The following is a 24355-nucleotide window of genomic DNA, read 5'->3' as shown; positions in this document are numbered from 1 at the left end:
TCTTTCCTGCCACATGCCATCACACTGTATAATAACAGCTGAAAAACTCTGGTCATGACTTACAGTCACTACGCACTTTATTTTTCTACGCACAGTTACACACATTTAATTGCACATTTTCTACTTTGCACTAAAGTCAAAGCTGCCAATTTGTTGTTGTATATACTTTTGTACATCACATTTTAATTTATTTGCTATTGCTATTTTATTATGTATAGTTTGTTCTTTATATTTTACTGTTTTTATTATGTATAGTTTGTTCTTTATATTCTTATTCTTTATATTCTTATACTATATGTTGTTATCGTCACTGTGTGTCTGTGTAATGCTGCTGCTGCACTGTCATTTCCCAGCTTGGGATCAATAAAGTCTATCTATCTATCTATCTATCTATCTATCTATCTATCTATCTATCTATCTATCTATCTATCTATCTATCTATCTATCTATCTATCTATCTATCTATCTATCTATCTATCTATCTATCTAAATACTCGTTCTAAAAATAGCTTGCACCGACAATTTAAAGGTAACAAACCTACCGGTTCTCCTAAAACTATAGGGATTATGACAATGAGCCAATTTGCCAAAATGTTGAACTATCCCTTACATTTTTTTCATCTCTCTGAGTGAATCTTTAATCTTAAATCCTCCCGTGTGGGTCTTAATCTACCTATGTGGCCTTGTCCAATTAGGAGCCAGTGTTTGGGAATGGCTGCAGTAGTAGAAAGGTCAAACTTGTCAAAGCAGCTGCTCTGCTCAGATAGAAATAATTGAACGTACGACCCTGATGCCACAGTGAAACGTCACAGTCCGATCACCTTCACATCACCGCAGTTAGAGAGCAAACGACACCAACACCAACCGTCTTCTTCACACGTGTTAAAGCTGCTGAACCGGGCTCAGTTTTGTTTTCTGACCATGTTTGAATGGCAAATCTGTGGAAAAGTGTCTCCACGCATTGGGATTTAAAGGATAATTTCCGTTTTTTTACAACCTGGACCTTATTTCTAGCATAAAATACAATCATTTTACTCACCCAGACAACTTTGGTGTCATTTTGAGTTGTTTTGGCGAAATTAGCCCCAATATTTTGTTATGATACACTAGTGCTATTCCCCTCTGAGTCCGGGGTTAGCTGTTATCAACATCCGGGGTATACGGATATACGCGCCGCTCCACTGGGGCTAAATTCGTCAAAACAACTCCAAATGACACCAAAGTTGTCTGGGTGAGTAAAATGATCGTATTTTATGCTAGAAATAAGGTCCAGGTTGTAAAAAACGGAAATTATCCTTTAAATTAAAGTTCCTATTTCCAATGAAGTAACCCAGTGCAGCTTTAACACTTCCTCCATCTTTTAGTTTAGTTGTTTTTTTCTCAGAATTTTTCCCTTCTTCATTCAGGCTGAACGAGTGAAGGGAAGAATTGTGAGACTTCTTTCTCCTCTCAGTGTTGTTTCCCGTCGGTGCCACGCTACCTGTTCGTTGTCCCTAAGTCATCCACGTGCAGGTCGTGGTGCAGAGTCCACACAGACAGAAACAAACATCACAAAAACACATGAAATGACTCGTTCCATCAGGTTTTCCTCTGGTCCGGTCAGGGCCGTTGTATAGGGGAGAAAGGTGATGATAATTCTAAAAACTCAACATCTTTCCAAGAATATTTGTCTTATTTCTTGTCCAAATGTCTCATTTCTAGTCAAAGCTTATCTCTTTCCACTTAAAATAAGACTCATTAGCTAAAAATTAACTTGTTTTTAGATCATTTTCACTTAAATTCACAATAAATAGAAAAATCTGCCAGTGAAAGTAAGTTTTTTGTGCTTGTAACAAGGAAGAAAAACTTGCTCCACTATCAGATTTTTTCTACTTATTCCAAGTGAAAATATGCTTGAAAGAAGTAAAAAGTGTCTAAAAACAAGCTACTTTTAATACGATGTGTCTTATTTTAAGTAGAATGAGATTTGTTTTGACTAGAAATGACATTTTGACTAGAAATAAGACAAATATTCTTGCTAAGATACTTGAGTTTTTGCAGTGTGATGCTGCATTAGCGTCAAAACAAAGAAGGCTAAATAAAAAACGATAATACATACGTAGTCTAAGAAAAAAAAAGGAAAAGTTAGGGGGAGGGGCCCACTTTAGTATTCTTTAAGGGGGCCCAGAATTCCTAGCAACGGCCCTGGGTCCGGCTGCGAGCTGAGCTGAGCTGGTTTCCCCCCGGCGAGGAAGTCTCACAGCCACTAATGAAGACTAAATCATGGGCTGTCATCGGGCTAATGTAACGAGTCTGTGAGGAAGTGCTTCAGCCTCATTACACCGCTTCGCTGACAGAGACTCTCTTCTCTCATTAGCTTCATCTGGTTTAGACTTCACACCTCCTGTGTTGCAGCAACGGATGTTCCCTGTTCTCACGTCTCAGGTGGGCAGCTTTTTTTTTTTTCTCTCTCTCTCTTAACGACAGGATAATCTGTACTTTTTTTTTTCTTTTCTTTTCTGTATTGTGTATACATAAACATATGTATTAGGGATGTCACGATTATAGATTTTCTTTGTACGATTATTGCCAGAGAAATAATCACGGTGTTATTATGATTATCACGATTATTACGCATTAAATAATTTCACAACATATGAATGTGTAAAATCAAACACAGTCAAAATATAATTACATTACAAATTTTTACGCTAAATATTCTAAGTATCTACTATTCATATGTAACCAATTATTACAGTAATCCTCCAGGGGAAGTGTTTTAAATATTCAAATCATTAATCATCATCTATACCAAAAGTTTATTTTAATTGTTTGATTTTTATCACAAATGAGACGCTAACATTTAAATTTCTACCATGTTACGTTAGGTAAATTGAGCAGTATTTCTTACATTTACCTTAACTTTTGTGCACATCTGCCTCTGTGTTAACAAAATAATCTTTTTTTGGAAAGTGACGGTATTTAAGAATCTTTACGATTAATTAATTGTGGCGTTTAATACCGCGATTAATTGTGAAAACAAATAATTGTGACATCCCTAATATGTTATCTCAATTTCATACAATGGTGTGTACATAAAACATTTATGTATACAAATCCTGATCCTGCACTTTATTGGGGCATCGTGCAATTAAATTAAATTCAATCTTGCACTTATGCACTCGTCACTTTAGCAAACAGCACTTTAGCACATAGCACTTTAACTCGCACTGTAGCACTTTATAACTTCTCAGTAACCTTTTGGTCCCCTTACCCACTCTTTTAACCGTCTATGGTCAGTTAACTGGTGGTTTATGTATGTCGTTCATATATGTTTTTACAAAAATAAATCTAAAATCTGATAAAAAATTACAGCTTGTATGAGGAAAACCTCTTCTCATGTGAGCAGTGAAAGTGAAATCGACAGAAAGCAGCACAGCTTTTAACATTCTGATGCTTTTTTACTACCGATTTTTACTAAATCTAACAATTCGCAGTCTAAAAAAATGTGTATAAAAGGCGACTGATGAGAGAATATGGCTGCACAGAAAAGTTTCAAAGAAAAAAAGGTGAGTTCCCCGGAGCATCTATTATCCAGGCTTCATGTTTTCTGTGCCGGTGTGAGCGGAGCAGACACTGACCGAGGTGTTGGGTATTAATAGAGTGAGGCTGCACACACACACTCGCACCACAAATGTTACTTTTATTGCCAGTTCTGGGATCAGCGTCTGTTGTTTTTCTCTTCCACGATAAAAATAAAAAAGTTGTATTTTCTATGTATTTGCCAGCGCAGAGAGGAAATCCATCTATTCACAATGTTTCAAGCTTTTTCTAACAATTAGATTTAATCTCTTGATTCTGTGCAGCAACTTCCTGACAGTTTGTCACTTGAATTATAAACTGAAGAGAGTGAAAATAGCATATTTTCAATATTAAAGGGATAGTTTAAAGGACAATTCCAGGCGAATTCAACTCAGGGGTGTATTTTCATATCATTTTAGGTCTAAAAGAAGGAATCTGAAGATTTTCAGTTTAATCGCTCCTGTTTTGCGGTAGTTGCGTCTGTTCCCACGTCGCTACGGCAGCAATGAATGGGAGTGGATGTAAGTTCTGCTGTTTAGGCTGTTTCCATCCCTCAAAGCTGAATTTTTTTTCCACAGACAGCGTCAGATGGAGACTCAAACATGCACCGAGAAGTTTATTTACTTCAAGCAAGACGACATGTTTGTAAAACTAGATCTAATTCAAAGTCTCCCGGAGTCTCGCGCGAGCCCGAAGTTGCAGTGCTGGTGTATTCAGGCGCAGTCGGAGCTACCGCTTGTGTCATAAACACAGGAATATCAACTCTTTACTTGCTTCAAGTGTACATTTTTTTCCACAGACAGCGTCAGGTGGCGACTCAAACATGCGCCGAGAAGTTTTTTTTACTTGAAGCAAGTAAAGAGTTGATATTCCTGTGTTTATGACACAAACGGTAGCTTTTCCCACTGCACCTGAACACACCGCGCACGGCAACTGGGTCTCGCGCGAGACTCCGGGAGACTTTGAATTAGATCTAGTTTTACAAACATGTCGGCTTGTTGAAGTAAATAAACTTCTGGGTGCATGTTTGAGTCTCCATCTGACGCTGTCTGTGGCTTTGAGGGATGGAAACAGCCTAAACAGCAGAACTTACATCCACTCCCATTCATTGCTGCCGTGGCGATGCGCGGACAGACTCAACTACTGCAAAACAGGAGCGATTAAACTGAAAATCTTCAGATTCATTCTTTTAGACCTAAAATGATATGAAAATACACCCCTGAGTTGAATTCGCCTGGAATTGTCCTTTAACATTTTGGCAAATTGGCCCATTGCTATAATCTCTATAGTCTTAGCAGTAGGTTCGGTGCAAGCTATTTTTAGAACGGCGGAGCAGAGCCGTGAGCTGCTCAGAGCTACGCTACGGAGGCTCATTGGATTTCTTGGTTTCCCTCATCAAACTCATAATCCAACAACTCCAAAACGCTCTCACGGACAATGGGCCAATTTGCCAAAACTATCCCTTTAAGTGTTCTACTCATGATTGTGAAATTAATATTTGAATATCTTTTACGTGGATTTTTGTGACTGATTGAAAGTTGCAAATTTCTCCTGCAGCTAGAAATAAAACTGTGAAGGAGGAAACTTGAAAAATAACCAGATAATGATATTATTAACCCCCCCCCCACCTCCACTCTCCTGAGTTATCACTGTCTGTGTGACGTACCTGCAGGAATTCATCAATTTCAACTTGTCCGTTCTTGTTGAGGTCCACCTCATTAAGGATTTCATGCAGCGCGTTCTCATCAATGTGGACATTGATGCTCTGCAGAGAAGAAAAACAAGTGCAGGGATGAAGGATCAATGACATATAATGAAGATGAGCGAGTGAAGATAGGAAAAAAAAACAAAAAAACAGAAGGAAACTCACATCCAGGACTTGCTGGACGTCGACAGTGGTGATGAATCCTTTGCACTCTTTGTCAAACTTATGGAAACGTTTCTTGTATCTGCGGACGGATGAGCGGTTATTCACTCACTTTGAGCAACAGAAACCCTCGTTGTCTAACTCAAGCCTGGTTTAATAACAGTTTAGTTGAGATTTAGCGACACATTTTGTTTCAGTTTGTTGGAATAAAAAGTTTAAAAACCAAATACAGATGCTGAGAACGTAAAAAAATCCCATTCACAATCACAATCCGACAGTTTCCAAAACTATTGCATCACGTGTTAAATAATTCTTTTCATTTTTCTTAAAAGATATTTTTCGGTCTTTGATATACAGGCTGTAGGAACACAGACAGATTTCATAATATAATCAAGGCTTTGTTGTTTTTCTTTGACATTTTCTATCAGTTTTGTAACTTTTTACTGCCAACGACAAAAACAACTGAAGGTTTGGTTCCAGAACTTTTAAAGAAACCTGCCTGTGAAGCTGATCCGAGGTCAGAGGACTTTAAATGAGAAACAAACCCTTAAAATGAAGCTTTCCAGACTACGGTGTGATAAAGAAGGAGGGTGTAAGTACCTGACCACCTCCTGGTAGTCCAAGTTGATATCGGACGTCTTGGTGAGCTGCTCGGAGCGAGACCTGTAGCCCATCTCCTGGTACAGGAACTTCCTGGCTGCTTCCAGCTCCGCCTGGATTTCACATCAGCAGAGACAGAGTGGTCAGAATCTCCACCACTGACACGTAACAGTGAATGCATCAGAATAAAAACACCGTTCCCTGATGGTTTGTTGAGCTCTGTTTTAGCGACACACTAGCTGCGTTTCCATCACAGATTTTTAGCAAAATAAAAGCGATATTTCTGAAATTTCGAAAAAGTGCAATTGCCATTTGCGGGTGTTTCCATTGAAATGTATTTTGCGAATGAGCCGTAATGCGTCTTGCGTTTCTATGGTGACGGCACAGCGATCTCAGCTGCCTACAGCTGTTGCTGTTATTGTTTTTAACAAAGGGACAACAAGGAGTTTCTCCATCGGCAGAACGAAAAATTCCGCGACAATAAAAAAGTCTGATATTAATGTAGATGAATCTCCGTTACCACTTGTTAATGGGCCCATTTTAGATAAATCTATGGTTTTGTCTCTATGGTTATTTTGTTATTATTAGTGGTGGTGGAAATGCTGGTCGGCTCGCCCAGCGTTTCCTTACTTTCGGTTTTGTGGCGAGTCATGAGAATAACGCCGCAGAATCTCCGTTTATGGTCGGAACTACGACGGTATGTGATCGTCTTCCAACCTCTGACTTTAATTCTTGATGAATGAAAACATGAGTCTGTCTTGCGCCGGTCAAAGAATTTCACGGTGCGGAGGCTCATAAATGTAGTGTGAAAACACTTCGCTTTTCCAAAACTCCTCATTGTCCCTTTAACAAAGACGAAAACAGCGCTTGATTGCTGAAAGGCAAAGCCTGTGTGGCGCTGGCAGCGGATGCGAGCCAATCTCCTTCAACCATGCACGGAAAAGGGGAATGATAGGAAAGGTTTTTCTAATTTATTGAGAAACAATGCCCAGGTCAGCAATGCATGACAAAAAACTGACAAAATGTGGTTCATTTGTTCCCTCAAGTCACATAAACCAACACAGCGTGGACACACACAACTCCACTGACGCCGGTGAAGCGAAAAAAGTGTTTCCATTACACTTTTGCGATTCACGTTTGTATCGATACGTCTCAAAAACCACCTCATGAGAGCGTAAAAACTTTTTAGCGATATTTGAAAGTTTTTTAATTTCGATATTTAGGTTTTGCGCATTTCAAGGGGTGATGGAAACGCACCTACTGTCAAAATATTCACTGAACATGAGCGACACAGCAGCTGCACAACCCTCCCTGACTTTTTTTTGCTATTTATCATTTAGTTTAAAGCCGCAAATAACGATTATTCAAACATTTAGTCTTTGAAATGTCACATACTTAGATAATAACCGCCCCGGTTTCCCAGAACTCCGTTTTTTTAAATGTCTTGTTTTGTCCGAGCAGCAGCAGCCCACAGATATTTCTTGATAAAAGTCTTCAATGATGAATGGATACATAGATATTATTATTACTGTATGGAGGATTCATTTTCTTTCATTCTAACACAAACTCTTATCAACTTATCAGAGTTAAGGTTTACTTTCATGTGTCTCTGCTTCGTCGGGCGACATGTGCCACCTGTTTCCTGTCTGGAAGTGGGCGACTGACAAATTCATAACTTTGGGGGATTTATAAATAAACCCACTTTGCCATCTGTCTCTAGATAACCTCCTGTGCTCCTGTTATCTGGAAGGTCCTCGGGAAGATTTCTCCATGATAAATAAATTTAATCCTTTTGTAAAAACACGGACGTGACAAACTTCTTTCTTGTCTAACTAACTAAACGTCGGATCGTACCGTCCTCTTCTCCTGACTCCAGTCCAGCTCCTTCCCCATGATCTGGACGATGCGCGGCAGAGCTTCGTCGGCCGCCTGCACGTTCAGGAAGCCCAGGCGCGTCCGCCGGGCGATGACGTCGATGGCGGTGCAGGCGTACTCCTTGATCGCATACAGCACCTGAGCAAGAACACACACAGATAAACAAGTCACGAGACAATAAAAGACACATCTCTAGGGCTGGGTATCGGTACTCGATGTTCGTTGTTCGGGTACCGACCGAAACAACCCAGTATCAAGTACCGTAATTTCCGGACTATAAGCCGCTACTTTTTTCTCACGCTTTGAACCCTGCGGCCTGTACAACGATGCGGCTAATTTATAGATTTTTACTGGCCAACGGCCTCCGGGAGGCGCTCTAGCAGGAAGCACAAGTGAGACAGACATGTGGGGAAAGATTATGCGCCGAAGAAGACACTGGTTTTGTGTTTTATTTTCTAACCATTTTCTTTCTGTGTAAATATTAGGGGTGGGAGAAAAAATCGATTCACATATATATCGCGATATCTTTTTTGACGATTTTTAAATCGATTTTTTGTTTTGAAAAAATTTTTTGGGGGGGATTTGTTTTTTTTTTTGTTACATTTTTTAAAATATTGTGCAATGAGCATTTGTTCGCCTTTTTTACATACAGAGAGTACAGGTTTTGAAAAGGGTTTAAGTTCACTTTATAATGAAGTATGTCTTCTACAGTATTTGTGTGCAGATAAATGTTAAAAATGCACTAAAAATCAAGAGAATCTGCAATATCGTAGAATCGCAATTTAAATCGAATCGCCATCCAAAAAATCGTAGAAGAATCGAATCGGGAGAAAAGCATATCGTCCCAGCCCTAGTAAATATCTCATGTTACAACATGAAAAACCTGCAGCTTATATTCAGGCGCGGCCTATACATGTACAAAATCTATTTTCTTTTAAAATTTAGCTGGTGCGGCTTATATTCAGGTTAACCCTAACCCTACCGCTAATCGATCGTTTTAAATCACCGACTGAATAGCTGCCTGTCATTTAAAAATGAAATCGCGGACAGTGAGACTCACCGTTAGGCTACTGCTTCTGATCACAGCGGTACCGTTCAATGAAGCCCTCGTTACGTAATGAATGAGCGCTCATCTAAACGAGGAAGCCTCCTCTCCCGGTGTAAACTACTAGCCTACATCAATATTTTCCGGCCGCTTCTAATCAGAGTTTGCACTGCACCTCAGTTTCATTTGTTTTTATTTGACAGAGAACTTTCTGGTGGAGTCTTTCCATGTTTCTCTTTCTGCGCCAGTTAAAAGGGAACATTTACATTTTTTCATACAAGATGTCTCATTAACTATTTTTTTTTATTGAACAACTATTCATTCATTGCCCATCCCTAGTAAAAAAATCTTTTGAATGGGGAGAGGAGTGGTGACATTCATGTAACCGATTGCTTTCTTTTCACATGATTAGTATCTAATGAAGTTGAAAAAAAGTATCGAATGAAGTACTCAATTGGTATCGGTGTCGTGTTAAGGGTACTGGTATCGGTACTGGTATCGATTATTGCTTCGAATCAATGAAATCTCACTTTACCTCGCTCTCGATGTACGGGAACTCGGACACCAGCCTCTTCCCGACGATGGGCCACCTCTGTCCCGTCACCTGAGCCATCTTCGCCACTTCAAACGCCTTCGCTCCGTACGTGGAGGCCAGATGCTGCGCCACCTGTGCACAAAGAAGAAGGATTAAAGGATAAAAATAATATATTTTCAATATTAAAGGGTTCAATATTTTGGCAAATTGGCCCATTTCCATAATCCCTATAGTCATAGCAGTAGGTTCGTTACCTTTAATTGTCAGTGCAAGCTATTTTTAGAACGGCGGAGCAGAGTCGTGAGCTGCTCAGAGCTACGCTACGGAGGCTCATTATGGGATTTCTTGGTTTCCCTCATCAAACTCATCAAATACACAATCCAACAACTCCAAAACGCTCTGGTGGACAATGGGCCAATTTGCCAAAATGTTGAATGAACTATCCCTTTAAGTGCTCTACTCATGATTGTGAAGTTAATATTTTAACCTAAACCTCTTTTATGTGTCATTTTTTGGACTGATTGAAAGTTGCAGATTTCTCCAGCTGCAGCTAGAAAAAAAACTGTAAAGGAGGAAACTTGAAAAATAACCAGATTAACCAGATTAAAGGATAAATTCTGATTTTAATTCCATTTCATTTTCATTTCTAATCAAGTTTGCATCACAAGTCATTAATTAAGATTTATTTTAGCGATCGGTTAGCGCCACTTTGTCGATCAGGTGTCACATATTATTTACACAACACCACCAGCGGTCTATTTGCCATTCACATCGCCGGCTTGCCGATCACGCGGAAAAGGGCAAACGCTGTCCAAATATCGACTGTGACCTTTTAGGGAAAGATCCGAGAGAGAGCGTTTGGAGCCGCCGCCGCCCGACGCCGCTAATGAGGAGTAAGTGTAACCGCACAAGTACTTTTTCTTCATGAGACAATGTCCTATTGGACTTAATGAAAACGCTCAGGCTAATTATTGGGAATATGGCATGTAAGCTGGTGTAAATCGCTCTGCCCTTATTTAATGCCATTGATAAATTGTTGAGCATACAGTGCAGTGCGTTTCGTTTCGTCGTGCGTCCAGTCTTTTGTGTAAGTGGAAATGTCAACTCCACCGCTGCTGCTGCTGCGGCTGAAGAAAAAGAAGATGACAGCCAATGTGTCTGAGCGAGCCAGCGAGCTTCACAGGGTTGTTAGTAGATGAATGAATGTGTGTGTGTTCTTGTGTACAGCAGGTAGTTAAAGGTCTCCTATCGTCGGCTGGAAATGTTTCAGCGAGGCGAACTGTTCTGAGGCAGAGCTGCGATTAAAGAAATAATTAACTGAGGCGCAGCATCGATGAACTCAGACTGTCACAGTGTGGTCGCTAAGGCAGTAGTTTAGAAGCCAACGCTGTGCAGAGCTACACAAGTAATTATACTACATAGTTCAGATGTGTAACTCCTCCTAAAAACACTTTTTTCCCCTCATTTTTTATTTATTATTTTCAATCCTTTGGATTGGAGAGGAGCAGGATAAAGAGAACTTTACTTTTCCTTTCTTAAAACAAAAAACATAAAACACAAAAACACAGGTTTTCATAAAACTTCCCTATTTTTTGCCTATACATCCTCTTAAACCCAATCAATCAATCAATCAATATAAACTTTATTGTCCCCGCAGGGAAATTTGTCTTGGACAATCAATGCCACCAACAGCTGCATTCCATAAATACACAAGATATAAAAACAGTACGTTAACATGACAAATCACATTTCTCATTACACTCCTGAGTTGTTGTTGCCTTGTAGTTGCAACCAAGAAAGAAAAGAATAACAATAGTACTTAAGCCTACGATAAATATGGTGGATAAATAAGTACTGATAAGAATCTATAAAGTGCAGAGTCTTTGCAATTTGGTGTTTGAAATTAAATTTTGTCGTCCTGTGAAACTGATACAAATAACTTGTGCAAATTTTGTTTTCAGGGTTCCTACAGCTTAAGCCAAGTTAAATTTAAGACTTTTTAAGACGTTTTTAGAGCCACTTGAAATGAAATTTAAGACCGACTTCATGATAAACACAAATGCAAAAAAAAAAAAAACGTCACCACATATATTACATAGGGTTAGGGACAATTTTACCCACTTTCCTATGTGGTCCAAGGTAAAGTGACTGCTACATGAATAATTGGGGGGGGGGGGGTGACATCGTTTAACAGCTGTATAGTTGTGGAGAGGAGATGATAAACTAAAAAGGACACGTTTGCTTGTCGGTACTGTTTGTTTCCATCCAAAGTGATTCAAATAACTGGGAAAAGCGCATTAAAAGAAATTTGAGTTCTGTGTGTTTCCATTAAAAGTACGGACTTTGGTGAAAACTACAAACTCGCGTGAGTTTTCCGCAGCTGTCCTTTCAAAATAAATGCATAAAAAGTCCAGAAAGAAAAAAAAAAAACTGACTCGGGAGCTGGTGGCGGTGAGAAATTTAGCATTGACGGCCGCCACTAACTTCTCTATGTCGGAATTTTACCAATTATTTTGAGATTTGAGACTAATTACAATCATAAAATACCACTTACCATGTGTTAACATTTTTAAGATGTTTGAAAGACTGATTTAAGACATTTTAATGCCAATTAAGGCCTTGTTTTTAGATTAATGAATTCAATGCCTTTTAAGACTTTTTAAGGATCCGCAAGAACCCTGGTTTTGATCGTCCACATTGTGTTGTCTCTCACCTCGATCTCCAGGCCGTAGTCCTGCACCAGGCGGATGTAGAGCGTGGGGGTCCAGCCCTTCGCCCCCTCCAGCATCAGACCCACCGTCTTACAGGTCTCGCCCGACAGGCTGTGAGCTTCCACGGCCGCGTCCAGAGTCTCCTCGGCCATGGACCGGTACGTCGTCCACTTGCCGCCTGGACCGAGACAAAACATGTTGTGCATCAATACAAAAGATATCAAGCATCAGTCATCCAGGGTTCCTACAGCTTAAGCCAAGTTAAATTTAAGACTTTTTAAGACTTTTTTAAAGCCACTTGAAATGAAATTTAAGACCGACTTCATAATAAACACAAATGCAGAAAAAAAACAAAAAAGCACCACATCAATTACATAGGGTTAGGGACAATTTTACCCACTTTCCTATGTGATCCAAGGTAAAGTGACTGCTACATGAACATTGGATTGTGTCTCTTTCCAGCTGTCCTTTCAAAATAAATGCATAAAAAGTCCGTAAAAAAAAAAAACACTGACTCGGGAGCTGGTGGCGGTGAGAGATTTAGCGTTGACGGCCGCCACTAACTTCTCTATGTCAGAATGTTACCAATTATTTTGAGATTTGAGACTAATTACAACCATAAAATCCCACTTACCAAGTGTTAACATTTTTAAGACTTTTGAAAAATTGATTTAAGACATTTTAATGCCAATTAAGGCCTTGTTTTTAGATTAATGAATTCAATGCCTTTTAAGACTTTTTAAGGATCCGTAAGAACCCTGTCATCAGTCATCATGTGTTTCTAGCTGTACTTTCCTCTTTAGCTTTCTCTCGCTCTTCTTCTCCCTGTCTGCATGTTATGTCTGCATGCCATGAGCTTTTTTTATGCTTATTTATGTCAGACTTCTTACCTGTTTTACTTGTTATTATGAGCTTTTACTAGGTAGATTGTTATGTAAGTTGTGTCTTGAAAATACTTAATTGTTGCCCCTTTTTTTTGGCTTTTCGGTTGCCTTTAACATCTGGCCAGGGACAACGGAGGAAAACTAGCCTTGTTGGCTAACTCTGGCCCACTTACAGTTTTTCTTTTAACTCTGTTGATTAGTGATGCACTGTCCCTATGAAATAAACTAATAAATGAAAAAGTGGAGGATGGATGAAGACGGATGAAGACGGATGAAGACGGACCGGCGATGGTGACCATCCCGCTGTCGCTGGTGCTGACGATGTGGTTCCTGCAGATGGACTGAGTGTCTTTGGAGCTGGGGTCGGTGACCAGGGGACGGATGCCGCTCCACGCTGCCAACACGTCTCCTCGCCGCACTGTGTACACCACACACACAGAAACACACACACACACACACACACACACACATACATACATAAAATAATTAAAGGGATAGTAGCATTTTTTTAAAAGTGGGGTTGTATGATCTACAAATAGCCCCTAAGTACTTTAATTGCAGTAGAAGACTCTCTGCACTCCTCCCGTTAGCAACGCCAGCCCATAATAGCCCTGCCCAGAGATTTACAACATACAGTGTTGTGAACAGACCCAAAGAAACGGCCTATTTTCACGGCCTAAAAGAGGTTTTACCTGAAAAAAAAAAACACAGTTCCATTGTTCGCTATAATATAATTTTTTCCAGCCCTTCAAAGTGCAGGAAAAACACAGTTTTTATTTGGACCTAACCAACTCACGTATCCCTCCGCCCAGGGTTAGCGCCCGCCGATCAGCAGTTGGTTCGGTCCACATAAAAACTGTGTTTTTCCTGCACTTTGAAGGGCTGGAAAAAATTAACGAATTAACGAATTAACGAACAATGGAACTGTGTATTTTTTTTTCAGGTAAAACCTCTTTTAGGCCGCGAAAATAGGCCGTTTCTTTGGGTCCATTCACAACAATGTATGTTGTAAATCTCTGGGCAGGGCTATTATGGGCTGGCGTTGCTAACGGGAGGAGTGCAGAGAGTCTTCTACTGCAATTAAAGTACTTAGGGGCTATTTGTAGATCATACAACCCCACTTCAAAAAAAAATGCTACTATCCCTTTAACGAAGCCAGGAATCTCTCCTTGAATTCCCTGTGTTTTGCACTGAGCACTGGAAACATGTGATCTTTGCCTCTACAAATAAAATCCCTGACTTTATACATGTTTGCATTCTGTCTTGCTGCTTTTACTCCCAAAACACACAAAAAAAATCATCTGGTTGAACGTGTTTCAGCGCGGTACTGTCCGTCCGACTGTGGCCGTACCTTCGACGTCGGGGCTGAGGTAGTTACGGACTTCCCTCAGGATGAAGTTGATGTCGTCCTCGCCCGGGATGGGGTGGGCCGTCACGCTGGTGGGGGTGTCGGTGGTGCCGGCGATGGTCATCTTCTCCCAGGGGAGGAAGAAGATGACGCGGCCGTCGCTGGTGGCCGGGTCCAGCAGCCCCATGTTGTCAGGACTGTGAGACACAAGGCAAGGCATCTTTATTTATATAGCGCATTTCATACCAAGGCAACTCAATGTGCTTTACATAAAGACAAAACATTAAAAAAAGAAGCATAAGACACAATAAAAACAAACAAAACACTAAAAACAGAGTTAAAAGCAAGATAAAAGCAAATAAAAGTAAAATAAAAGAAAATACAACAGCTGTTTTCCTTTTGCTACTGTAGTGGATGTGGTTTAATTAAAGTTGTTGGCTCTTTATGTCTCTTATTGATTAATTTAATTATTTTATACTGTTTTATCCCATTTTTACTCAACTTCTTTCTCATTTTTCTCCTTAATTTTCTCAATTTTTAATAAAGATAAGACAGAGGATTAATAAAGACACGTCTTAGTATGAATTCAGATCAGAAAGTCCAGTTGTTTCTGCGCTGCTCTCTTAGTCAGGTCGCTTTTGTAAAAGAGGTTTTTAAATCTTAATAAGTTAAATAAAGGAAATGATAAATAAAAAACAATAATAATGAATTAATAAAACATGTTTTTTGCTTACTACAAGAAATTATTCGGATCTTTTAACTTCTGTTTGTGTCTGTTTTGGCTCTTTATGTCTCTTATTGATTGATTTAATTATTTTATACGGTTTTATCCCATTTTTACTCAACTTTTTTCTCTTTTTTCTCCTTAATTTTCTCAATTTTTAATAAAGATAAGACAGAGGATTAATAAAGACACATCTTAGTATGAATTCAGATCAGAAAGTCCAGTCTAAATCTATGCTCTCTTAGTCAGGTTGCTTTTGTAAAAGAGGTTTTTATTAAATCTCAATAAGTTTTTACCTGCTTAGATAAAGGAAATGATAAATAAAAAATAATAATAATGAAATAATAAAACATGTTTTGAAACAAATGCAACAACAGCTGTTTTCCTTTTGCTACTGTAGTGGATGTGGTTTAATTAAAGTTGTTGGCTCTTCATGTGTCTTATTGATTAATTTAATTATTTTATACTGTTTTATCCCATTTTTACTCAACTTCTTTCTCATTTTTCTCCTTAATTTTCTCAATTTTTAATAAAGATAAGACAGAGGATTAATAAAGACACGTCTTAGTATGAATTCAGATCAGAAAGTCCAGTCTAAATCTATGTAGAGTTGTTTCTGCGCTGCTCTCTTAGTCAGGTTGCTTTTGTAAAAGAGGTTTTTAAATCTCAATAAGTTTTTACCTGGTTAGATAAAGGAAATGATAAATAAAAAATAATAATAATGAAATAATAAAACATGTTTTGAAACAAATGCAACAACAGCTGTTTTTCCTTTTGCTACTGTAGTGGTTTAAAGTTGGGTGTGTATTGGATGTTTCGTATACATTGTTTTATTGTATGGTGTGCTGCTTTATGTTTTATGTTTGGACAACAGATGGATGTGAACATCTTTTCATTTCTTGAAAATGACCAATGCAAGCACACGTTTTCCTCCTGGGTCAAAGAAGGAAGGAAGGAAGGAAGGAAGGAAGGATGAAGGGAAAAAAGGAAGAAAGGATGGAAGGACGAAGGGAGAGGTGAGAGGAAAGAAGGAAGGGGAAAAGGAAGGTAAGATAGATGGAGGGAGTGAACAGATTGGGTCAATTGGGTCAAAAAGGAAGGAAGAAGTAAGGACAAAGGAAGGAAGGAAGGAAGGAAGGAAGGAAGGAAGGAAGGGAAAAAGGAATGTGGAAAGAAGGAAGGATGAAGGAAGGAAGGAAGGAAGGAAGGAAGGAAGGAAGGAAGGAGGGAAGGAAGGAAGGAAGGACAAATGGAAAGAAGGAAGGAAGGAAGGACAAAGGGAAAGAAGGAAGGAAGGAAGGACGAAAGGAGAGATGAGAGGAAAGAAGGAAGGGAAAAAGGAGGTAGATGGAGGGAGTGAACAGATTGGGTCAATTGGGTCAAAAAGGAAGGAAGAAGTAAGGACAAAGGAAGGAAGGAAGGAAGGAAGGAAAGGAAAAAGGAATGTGGAAAGAAGGAAGGGAGAAAAGAAGGAAGGAAAGAAGGAAGGATGAAGGAAGGAAGGAAGGAAGGAAGGAAGAAGGGAAGGAAGGAAGGAAGGAAGGACAAATGGAAAGATGAGAGGAAAGAAAGAAGGAAAAAGGAGGTAGATGGAGAGAGGGAACAGATTGGGTCAATTGGGTCAAAAAGGAAGGAAGAAGTAAGGACAAAGGAAGGAAGGAAGGAAGGAAGGAAGGAAGGAAGGACAAATGGAAAGAAGGAAGGAAGGACAAAGGGAAAGAAGGAAGGAAGGAAGGACGAAGGGAAAAAAGGAAGGGAGGAAGGACGAAAGGAGAGATGAGAGGAAAGAAAGAGGGGAAAAAGGAAGGTAAGATAGATGGGAGTGAACAGATTGGGTCAATTGGGTCAAAAAGGAAGGAAAAAGGAAGGACAAAGGAAGGACAAAGGAAGGAAGGAAGGAAGGAAGGAAGGAAGGAAGGAAGGAAGGAAGGAAGGAAGGAAGGAAGGAAGGAAGGGAGAAAGGAAGGAAGGAAAGAAAGATGGAGGAAGGGAACAGATTGGGTCAATTGGATCAAAAGAGGAAGGAAGAAGAAGTAAGGACGAAGGGAACAAAGGAAGGAAAGAAAAATGGAGGGAAGGAACAGATTAGGTCAAGGAAGGAAGCAGAAGGAAGGAAGGAAGGAAGGAAGAAAGGAAGGGAAAAAGGATTGTGGAAAGAAGGAAGGGAGAAAGGAAGGAAGGAAAGAAGGAAGGATGGAGGAAGGGAACAGATTGGGTCAGTAACAGGAGGGTTAAATAAATACAATTAAATAAAGAAATAACACAACTGTTCGTTATCAAGTCGTGTTTGTGACTATTTTATGTCTAATTTACTGCATTTGTGCCAGAGAGACAAAAGAAGGGTCGTGTGTGTGTGGAAGAGGAGGAGATGAAAGGAGAAAAAAAAACAAAAGGTGGAGAACAAATGAGGAGGTGAGGAGTTAGTGAGGAAGAAAATAGCGGAGAGGAAAGGTGGAGGAAGAGGAGGGGGGGAGGAGGAACAGGAGAGAAAAGGAGGAAGAGAATTAGGTGGTTGGCATTTCTGCCGCTGTTCAAAGGGCTCGCGCTCCCTCGGGTTTTCGCTCAATAAGCTTCGATGAACTTTAAAAACCCCCGACTTCAACAAAACCACTCGGCGCCGTGCTGTATCTTCACCAGAGGAGAGGGTCTCATGCATGTAGGTATAGGTCAGGCCAGAGTTTAGCCAGATGAGTGTTTACAAAGAGGAATGGGGGGAAAACAAAACACACAGAGGGATGAATATGTACGAGCTCATAGAAGGAAGGAAGGAAGGAAGGAAGGAAGGAAGGAAGGAAGGAAGGAAGGAAGGAAGGAAGGAAGGAAGGAAGGAAGGAAGGAAGGAAGGAAGGAAGGGAAATAGGAATGTGGAAAGAAGGAAGGGAGAAAGGAAGGGAAGAAAGAAAGATGGAGGAAGGGAACAGATTGGGTCAATTGGGTCAAAAAGGAAGGAAAAAGGAAGGACAAAGGAAGGAAGGAAAAAGGAAGGACAAAGGAAGGAAGGAAGGAAGGGAAAAAGGAATGTGGAAAGAAGGAAGGGAGAAAGGAAGGAAGGAAAGAAAGATGGAGGAAGGGAACAGATTAGGTCAAGGAAGGAAGCAGAAGGACGGACGAAGGAAGGAAGGAAGGAAGGAAGGAAGGAAGGAAGGAAGGAAGGAAGGAAGGAAGGAAGGACGAAGGGAAAAAAGGAAGGAAGGAAGGATGGAAGGAAGGAAGGAAGGAAGGAAGGAAGGAAGGAAGGAAGGAAGGAAGGAAGGAAGGAAGGAAGGAAGGAAGCAAGGAAGGAAGGGAAATAGGAATGTGGAAAGAAGGAAGGGAGAAAGGAAGGAAAGAAAGATGAGGAAGGGAACAGATTAGGTCAAGGAAGGAAGCAGAAGGACGGACGAAGGAAGGAAGGAAGGAAGGAAGGAAGGAAGGAAGGGAGAAAGGAAGGAAGGAAGGAAGGAAGGAAGGAAGGAAGGAAGGAAGGAAGGAAGGAAGGACGAAGGGAAAGAAGGAAGGAAGGAAGGACGAAGGGAAAAAGGAAGGAAGGAAGGATGAAGGGAAAAAGGAAGGAAGGATGGAAGGACGAAGGGAAAGATGAGAGGAAAGAAGGAAGGGAAAAAGGAAGGTAAGATAGATGGAGGGAGTGAACAGATTGGGTCAATTGGGTCAAAAAGGAAGGAAAAAGGAAGGACAAAGGAAGGAAGGAAGGAAGGGAAATAGGAATGTGGAAAGAAGGAAGGGAGAAAGGAAGGAAAGAAAGATGGAGGAAGGGAACAAATTGGGTCAAGTGGATCACGGGAATGGGTTTTTGGTTGTTTTTTTGTTTTTTTAAAGCACCTGTAGTATCCGGGCATGACGATGTGGACGCCGGCGCTGGGCTGGCAGATGTTGGACGTTTCCTGGTTGTCCATCTTCCTCAGGGAGTCGGTGAAGGGGCCGGTGGCGTTGATCACACACTTGGCCTTCACGTCAAACTCCTGTCCTGTTGAGACGAGGGAGGGAGGGAGGAGTCAGAAACAACACTTGAGACTAGGGACGTGCACGGTTACCCGAGTAGGCTATCTATAGTACTATCCGGTTATGAATTTATTATCCGGTTAAAGGACAATTCCAGGCGAATTCAACTCAGGGGTGTATTTTCATATCATTTTAGGTCTAAAAGAATGAATCTGAAGATTTTCAGTTTAATCGCTCCTGTTTTGCGGTAGTTGCGTCTGTCCCCGCATCGCCACGGCAGCAATGAATGGGAGTGGATGTAAGTTCTGCTGTTTAGGCTGTTTACATCCCTCAAAGCAGCAATTTTTTTCCACAGACAGCGTCAGATGGAGACTCAAACATGCACTGAGAAGTTTATTTACTTCAAGCAAGCCGACATGTTTGTAAAACTAGATCGGCCCAATCCCATTTCTCTTTTTTACCCCTACCCCTTCCCCTACCCCTTGCCCCTCGCCCCTTGAAACGGAGCTACAAGGGGTAGGGGTAGAAAGTCAACCCCTCCGAATTGGGACACCCCTTCAACAGTCACATACGTCATCACGTAGTCTCACTGGCTTTTTTACGTAAGCTGATGCGGCGAGCTTTTGCCAGAAATCAAATAGCCGTGTACCATATAACTTAATAAAATAAGATAAAACTTAAAGGTTGACTTTGTAGTTTTACCAGAACAACAACAGAACGCCAGACCGTTGCTATGTAAAACGGGCCGTTGCTAGGGACTCCGTTCTGATCAGAGGACAGCAGAGGAGGAGAACTATGCAGGAAATTATCATCATAGTTTCATTTTTACCGTCATTAACAGCATAATAAATGACTTTTAGCTTGTTACAGGGAGAGTGGAGGCTCTCTGCCTTCCACACCGCTGCTGAAAACCAAACCTGCGCTCAGAGCCTCCGCTGTCACTGCTCTCGTCAAGTTGAAAAAAAAAAAAAAAAAGTTCGGTGGCGAATGTAAACAGAACGTGACAGAGAATCATTGTCGAGCCCGTCAAATTTTTTAAAAACATTATTTCAGACAATTTTTTTTTTTTTTATGGAAAAGCACTACTTTCATTCTGTAACCCTCAAAACGCCCCATGGATGTATTATTTTTGTAAAAATATAGCTTTTAATAAATATTCTACATAATCAACCTTTAATGCAGACTGATCGGTTCATTGTAAAACATTTATTTACTGATGTAAATGTGATGATGATTTCTGTATGTGCAGAGCCCAGAGGCAGCTGCCTGCTCCTCTGTCTGATACATGAAGCTTCACTTTTCATCCAAATAACTAATGCTACTGCCACAACCACAATTGTCAGATTTCATCAATTAGACCAACATTTAAATGCTAAAAAGAATTTAACATGCTGGTGGTAAACCTCTAAAAACCCGCGGATAAGTTAATTAACGACCGCCTTCTCTCCCGGCGGGACCGGGACGAGGACGTAATTTGGCCGGCGGAGCAGCTCTGCAGACCGGCTGCTGCCTCTGTGAGGAGCCGCTCCTCCTGGAGCTTCACTTCTCCCAAAAATCGTCGGAGCAAACTTCTAACCCGCCGTCATTTGGGTAAACTAACTGCACATTTGGGACCTAAACAGTTACTTTCTCGCAAGAAAAAATATTAAAACTTAAGAAAGTGACGTAATAACAGCGCTACAGCAAGAAATAAAACAGCTTTTCGTTTTACAGCCACTGCTGCCGGCTGCCGCAAGATGCATTATGGGAAACTTTTCATACCCCTCCGTTTGGAGTGTGCCTCTGAAAAATCTCCGTTTGGAGGGGTATGTAGCCCTACCACTTCCCCCTACCCCTCTGTCCTAACGGGGATTGGGACACCCCTACCCCTACACGTGAACGCGCAAAACGGAGGGGTAGGGGTAAGTGGTAGGGCCAAGGGGTGAAATGGGATTGGGCCTAATTCAAAGTCTCCCGGAGTCTCGCGCGAGACCCAGTTGCCGTGCTCGGTGTGTTCAGGTGCAGTGGGAAAAGCTACCGTTTGTGTCATAAACACAGGAATATCAACTCTTTACTTGCTTCAAGGAAAAAAAACTTCTCGGCGCATGTTTGAGTCGCCACCTGACGCTGTCTGTGGAAAAAAATGTACACTTCAAGCAAGTAAAGAGTTGATATTCCTGTGTTTATGACACAAGCGGTAGCTCCTACTGCGCCTGAACACACCAGCACTGCAACTTCGGGCTCACGCGAGACTCCAGGAGACTTTGAATTAGATCTAGTTTTACAAACATGTCGACTTGCTTGAAGTAAATAAACTTCTCGGTGCATGTTTGAGTCTCCATCTGAAGCTGTCTGTGGAAAAAAAATTCAGCTTTGAGGGCTGTAAACAGCCTAAACAGCAGAACTTACATCCACTCCCATTCATTGCTGCCATGGCGATGCGGGGACAGACGCAACTACCGCAAAACAGGAGACATTAAACTGAAAATCTTCAGATTCCTTCTTTTAGACCTAAAATGATATGAAAATACACCCCTGAGTTGAATTCGCCCGGAATTGTCCTTTAACCTAGGATTAAAAAAACGGCACGTTAGAGCAACAGTCTAGTGTCGGATCAAACTACATCATCAAGCCGTGGTTCAGCTTTTTGTAGTTTTAAACAGTTTCAGATCAAGCAACGTGATTTTCTGCTGTGTAAAAGCGTTTTTGGATCGAGCCTCGGACTTTCAAACCTTTTACAATAATCTGTGTTGGTTCAGGTGTCATCAAGTCTGTTAGAAAATCAGCTTTCAGTTTACAAACATTCTGAAACCTTCCCAGTTATTTCCTGAGACGATGCGAGGCAGAGAGGACCGAAGGCACCAAAACGTAGTGTGGACTAATAAATAAGCACCGCTAATGATTTTTAAAAAAAGTTTTCTCCTCCCAAGGCAGCCGCGGCATAAATGCGCTGCGCTCAGATGCATGCAGCGCATTTATTCCCCGGCATAAAGATGCACATCTGCCCCGTATGTGCATCTTAAACTCCAGTCTCTACTCTTATTATCCACCTGATATTTAGTCTGACGACGCTGTGTGTCAGTAATACGACTGTCTGACGGTCAGAGCGCATTTATGCACCGGCTGCGCTCTGTCCATCAGACATGACGTCATGTTATTCTTTATTACAGTATTCGGTTACCCGGGTACGACAAGGTTAGGATACTCGGTTAGAAAATCATTCGAAATGCCCATCCCTAGTTGAGACGTCCTTTTCCTTTCTAACATTTTAAAAGCACTTGATGAATGATTCCAGCCCTTTGAAACGACGGCCGGTCGTCCTTCTCTTTAACCCCTTAACCCCTGACCTTCAAGTCTCAGCTAATCACTCAGAAAAATTAATTCTGAATCTGTTTGTCTTGAGATTTTCTCTTTGTACGCCTCACCTGTGACGACGTCCCTGCAGCGGGCGCCACACACCTTCTCCTTGCCCGTCTCGGGGTCTTTGGTCTTCAGTAGATGGACCACCTCCGTGTAGTTGGCGATGGCGGCGCCGTAGCGGGCGGCGGTGATGGCGATGGCCAGGTTCATACGGGCGTCGTTGTGCTGTCCTGAAGGAGACAGAGAAGGAGAAGGAGAAGGAGAAGGAGAAGAGTCATTTATTCACTTTGTTGTGGTGTTCTCTCATCTATTGTCTCTGAAAACCTATCCACCACTTTATTTCCCCATGATCCATTGCGTCACACCACAACAGAAGTCGGTTTTAGTAGCATTCTAGCGAGCGGCTAAATGGTAGCGTTAGCGGCTAACTGGTAGCGTTAGCCACCGGTGTAGGTACCAAATGTGGGGGCTCCGGGGCTGCCAAAACCGTTTTGACTAAATCTGATGTTTGTTAAGTCTAGAAAACGAATTATTGAACAAACATTACTATTTCTGTGTGCACGTTTTTGTAATTAGTCATGGTTATCGTAGTTGTTAGTTTGCTGCTGCTGACAGCTAAGCTAACAGCAGCAGCAAGCTAACATCAGGACGTCAGCTGTTAAAACCCTCCCGTTGTGGGACACGACATGAAACTACTCCAGTTAGCTCAGTCATGTTGGAACTCAGATATCCGCTGGAGAAAATATTTTTTCATGGAGCGTTTATTGAGTCACTGAGTTATTAAAGTTAAACAGGTAGCTAACCGTTAGCCCGGCTAATCTCTGATAACCATGACTAATTACAAAAATGTGCACACGTAAATAGTAATGTTTGTCCAATCATTGGTTTTATAGACTTTACAAACATCAGATTAGTCTAAACGGTGATATAGTAACATGAAAAATTAGATATATATAGCGAAACTCTCGTCCGTCACTATTGTTCTCATGCTTTTTTCATGGGCCGTTTATTGAGTTATTGTTTATTGACACTGCTAACGGCTAACAGCTAACGGTTAGCCCAGCTAATCTAAAATGTTTGTTCAACAATTCGTTTTATAGACTTCATAAACATCAGAGTAGTCGGCTAGTCGCAACGGTGATATAGTGACGTGAAAATGTGACATAAGCTAAAAGCTCGTCCGTATTGTTCTCATTAAAATTAGGTGATGATTATAAATAAAGTCATCACAGCCAATGTCTATCAACCAGTCTATGCTATCAACAATACAGTAGCCTAACGGTGGAATGGAGTGTCATGGCGACACCCAGCGTCATTCTCCGGAAAGTGGTGGATAAAAGGTGAGATTTTGTTTTTCTTCCCTGTGAGGAATCTGTCTCCCATTGTACGAGCTATTTTTCTAAAGTTGTGTGTGCTCATTGTCTTCAGGGTGTTGTGTTTACAGGAAGCTTCCAGCCGGATTTCTTACCCCGACCGATTTACAATGTGCGCAAAAATAAAAACAGGCTTTGTTTCCGTAACCACGTTGATGCTGGACGTGATGAAAATGAATTCACTGGTGCCTATTGGTCATTTTAGACTCTTAATCTCTGATCTTTTAACTTCTGTTTGTGTCTGTTTTGGCTCTTTATGTCTCTTATTGATTAATTTAATTATTTTATACCGTTTTATCCCATTTTTACTGAACTTCTTTCTCATTTTTCTCCTTAATTTTCTCAATTTTTAATAAAGATAAGACAGAGGATTAATAAAAGACACTTTATCAACATGCAAACTCATTTTACTGCAGGATTGAGAACCAAGTCTTAGTATGAATTCTGATCAGTTTTAAAGGAAAGAGAAAGGAGATCCAGTGATTGTTATGTTATGTTATGTTTATTTATTTGATATGGATATCACAAATACATTAAGACTGTTCCAGTGGACA

The 24355-nt window shown here is 40.8% G+C and overlaps 1 protein-coding gene across 1 annotated transcript in view; it reads right to left on the bottom strand.

Moving 5' to 3' along the window:
• gpd2 (glycerol-3-phosphate dehydrogenase 2 (mitochondrial)) overlaps window positions 1–24355 on the bottom strand; it is a 44167-nt gene that overhangs the window by 2194 nt on the left and 17618 nt on the right. Inside the window, exons 7-16 of the mRNA XM_085802147.1 lie at window positions 22494–22658; window positions 18970–19114; window positions 14430–14623; window positions 13362–13496; window positions 12197–12372; window positions 9484–9615; window positions 7883–8041; window positions 6029–6141; window positions 5432–5510; window positions 5228–5326 (exon numbers count right to left, since the gene is read on the bottom strand). Coding sequence (XP_085658273.1) covers window positions 5228–5326; window positions 5432–5510; window positions 6029–6141; window positions 7883–8041; window positions 9484–9615; window positions 12197–12372; window positions 13362–13496; window positions 14430–14623; window positions 18970–19114; window positions 22494–22658 — 1397 coding nt within the window. The remainder of the gene's footprint in view (window positions 1–5227; window positions 5327–5431; window positions 5511–6028; window positions 6142–7882; window positions 8042–9483; window positions 9616–12196; window positions 12373–13361; window positions 13497–14429; window positions 14624–18969; window positions 19115–22493; window positions 22659–24355) is intronic.

This window comes from Trachurus japonicus, chromosome 2, assembly GCF_045865225.1.
Source record: "Trachurus japonicus isolate A0001 chromosome 2, Traja_1.0".
Taxonomy (NCBI): domain Eukaryota; kingdom Metazoa; phylum Chordata; class Actinopteri; order Carangiformes; family Carangidae; genus Trachurus; species Trachurus japonicus.
Note: the sequence above shows the minus strand (reverse complement) of the source record. Positions and strands in the feature narration are given on the sequence as shown.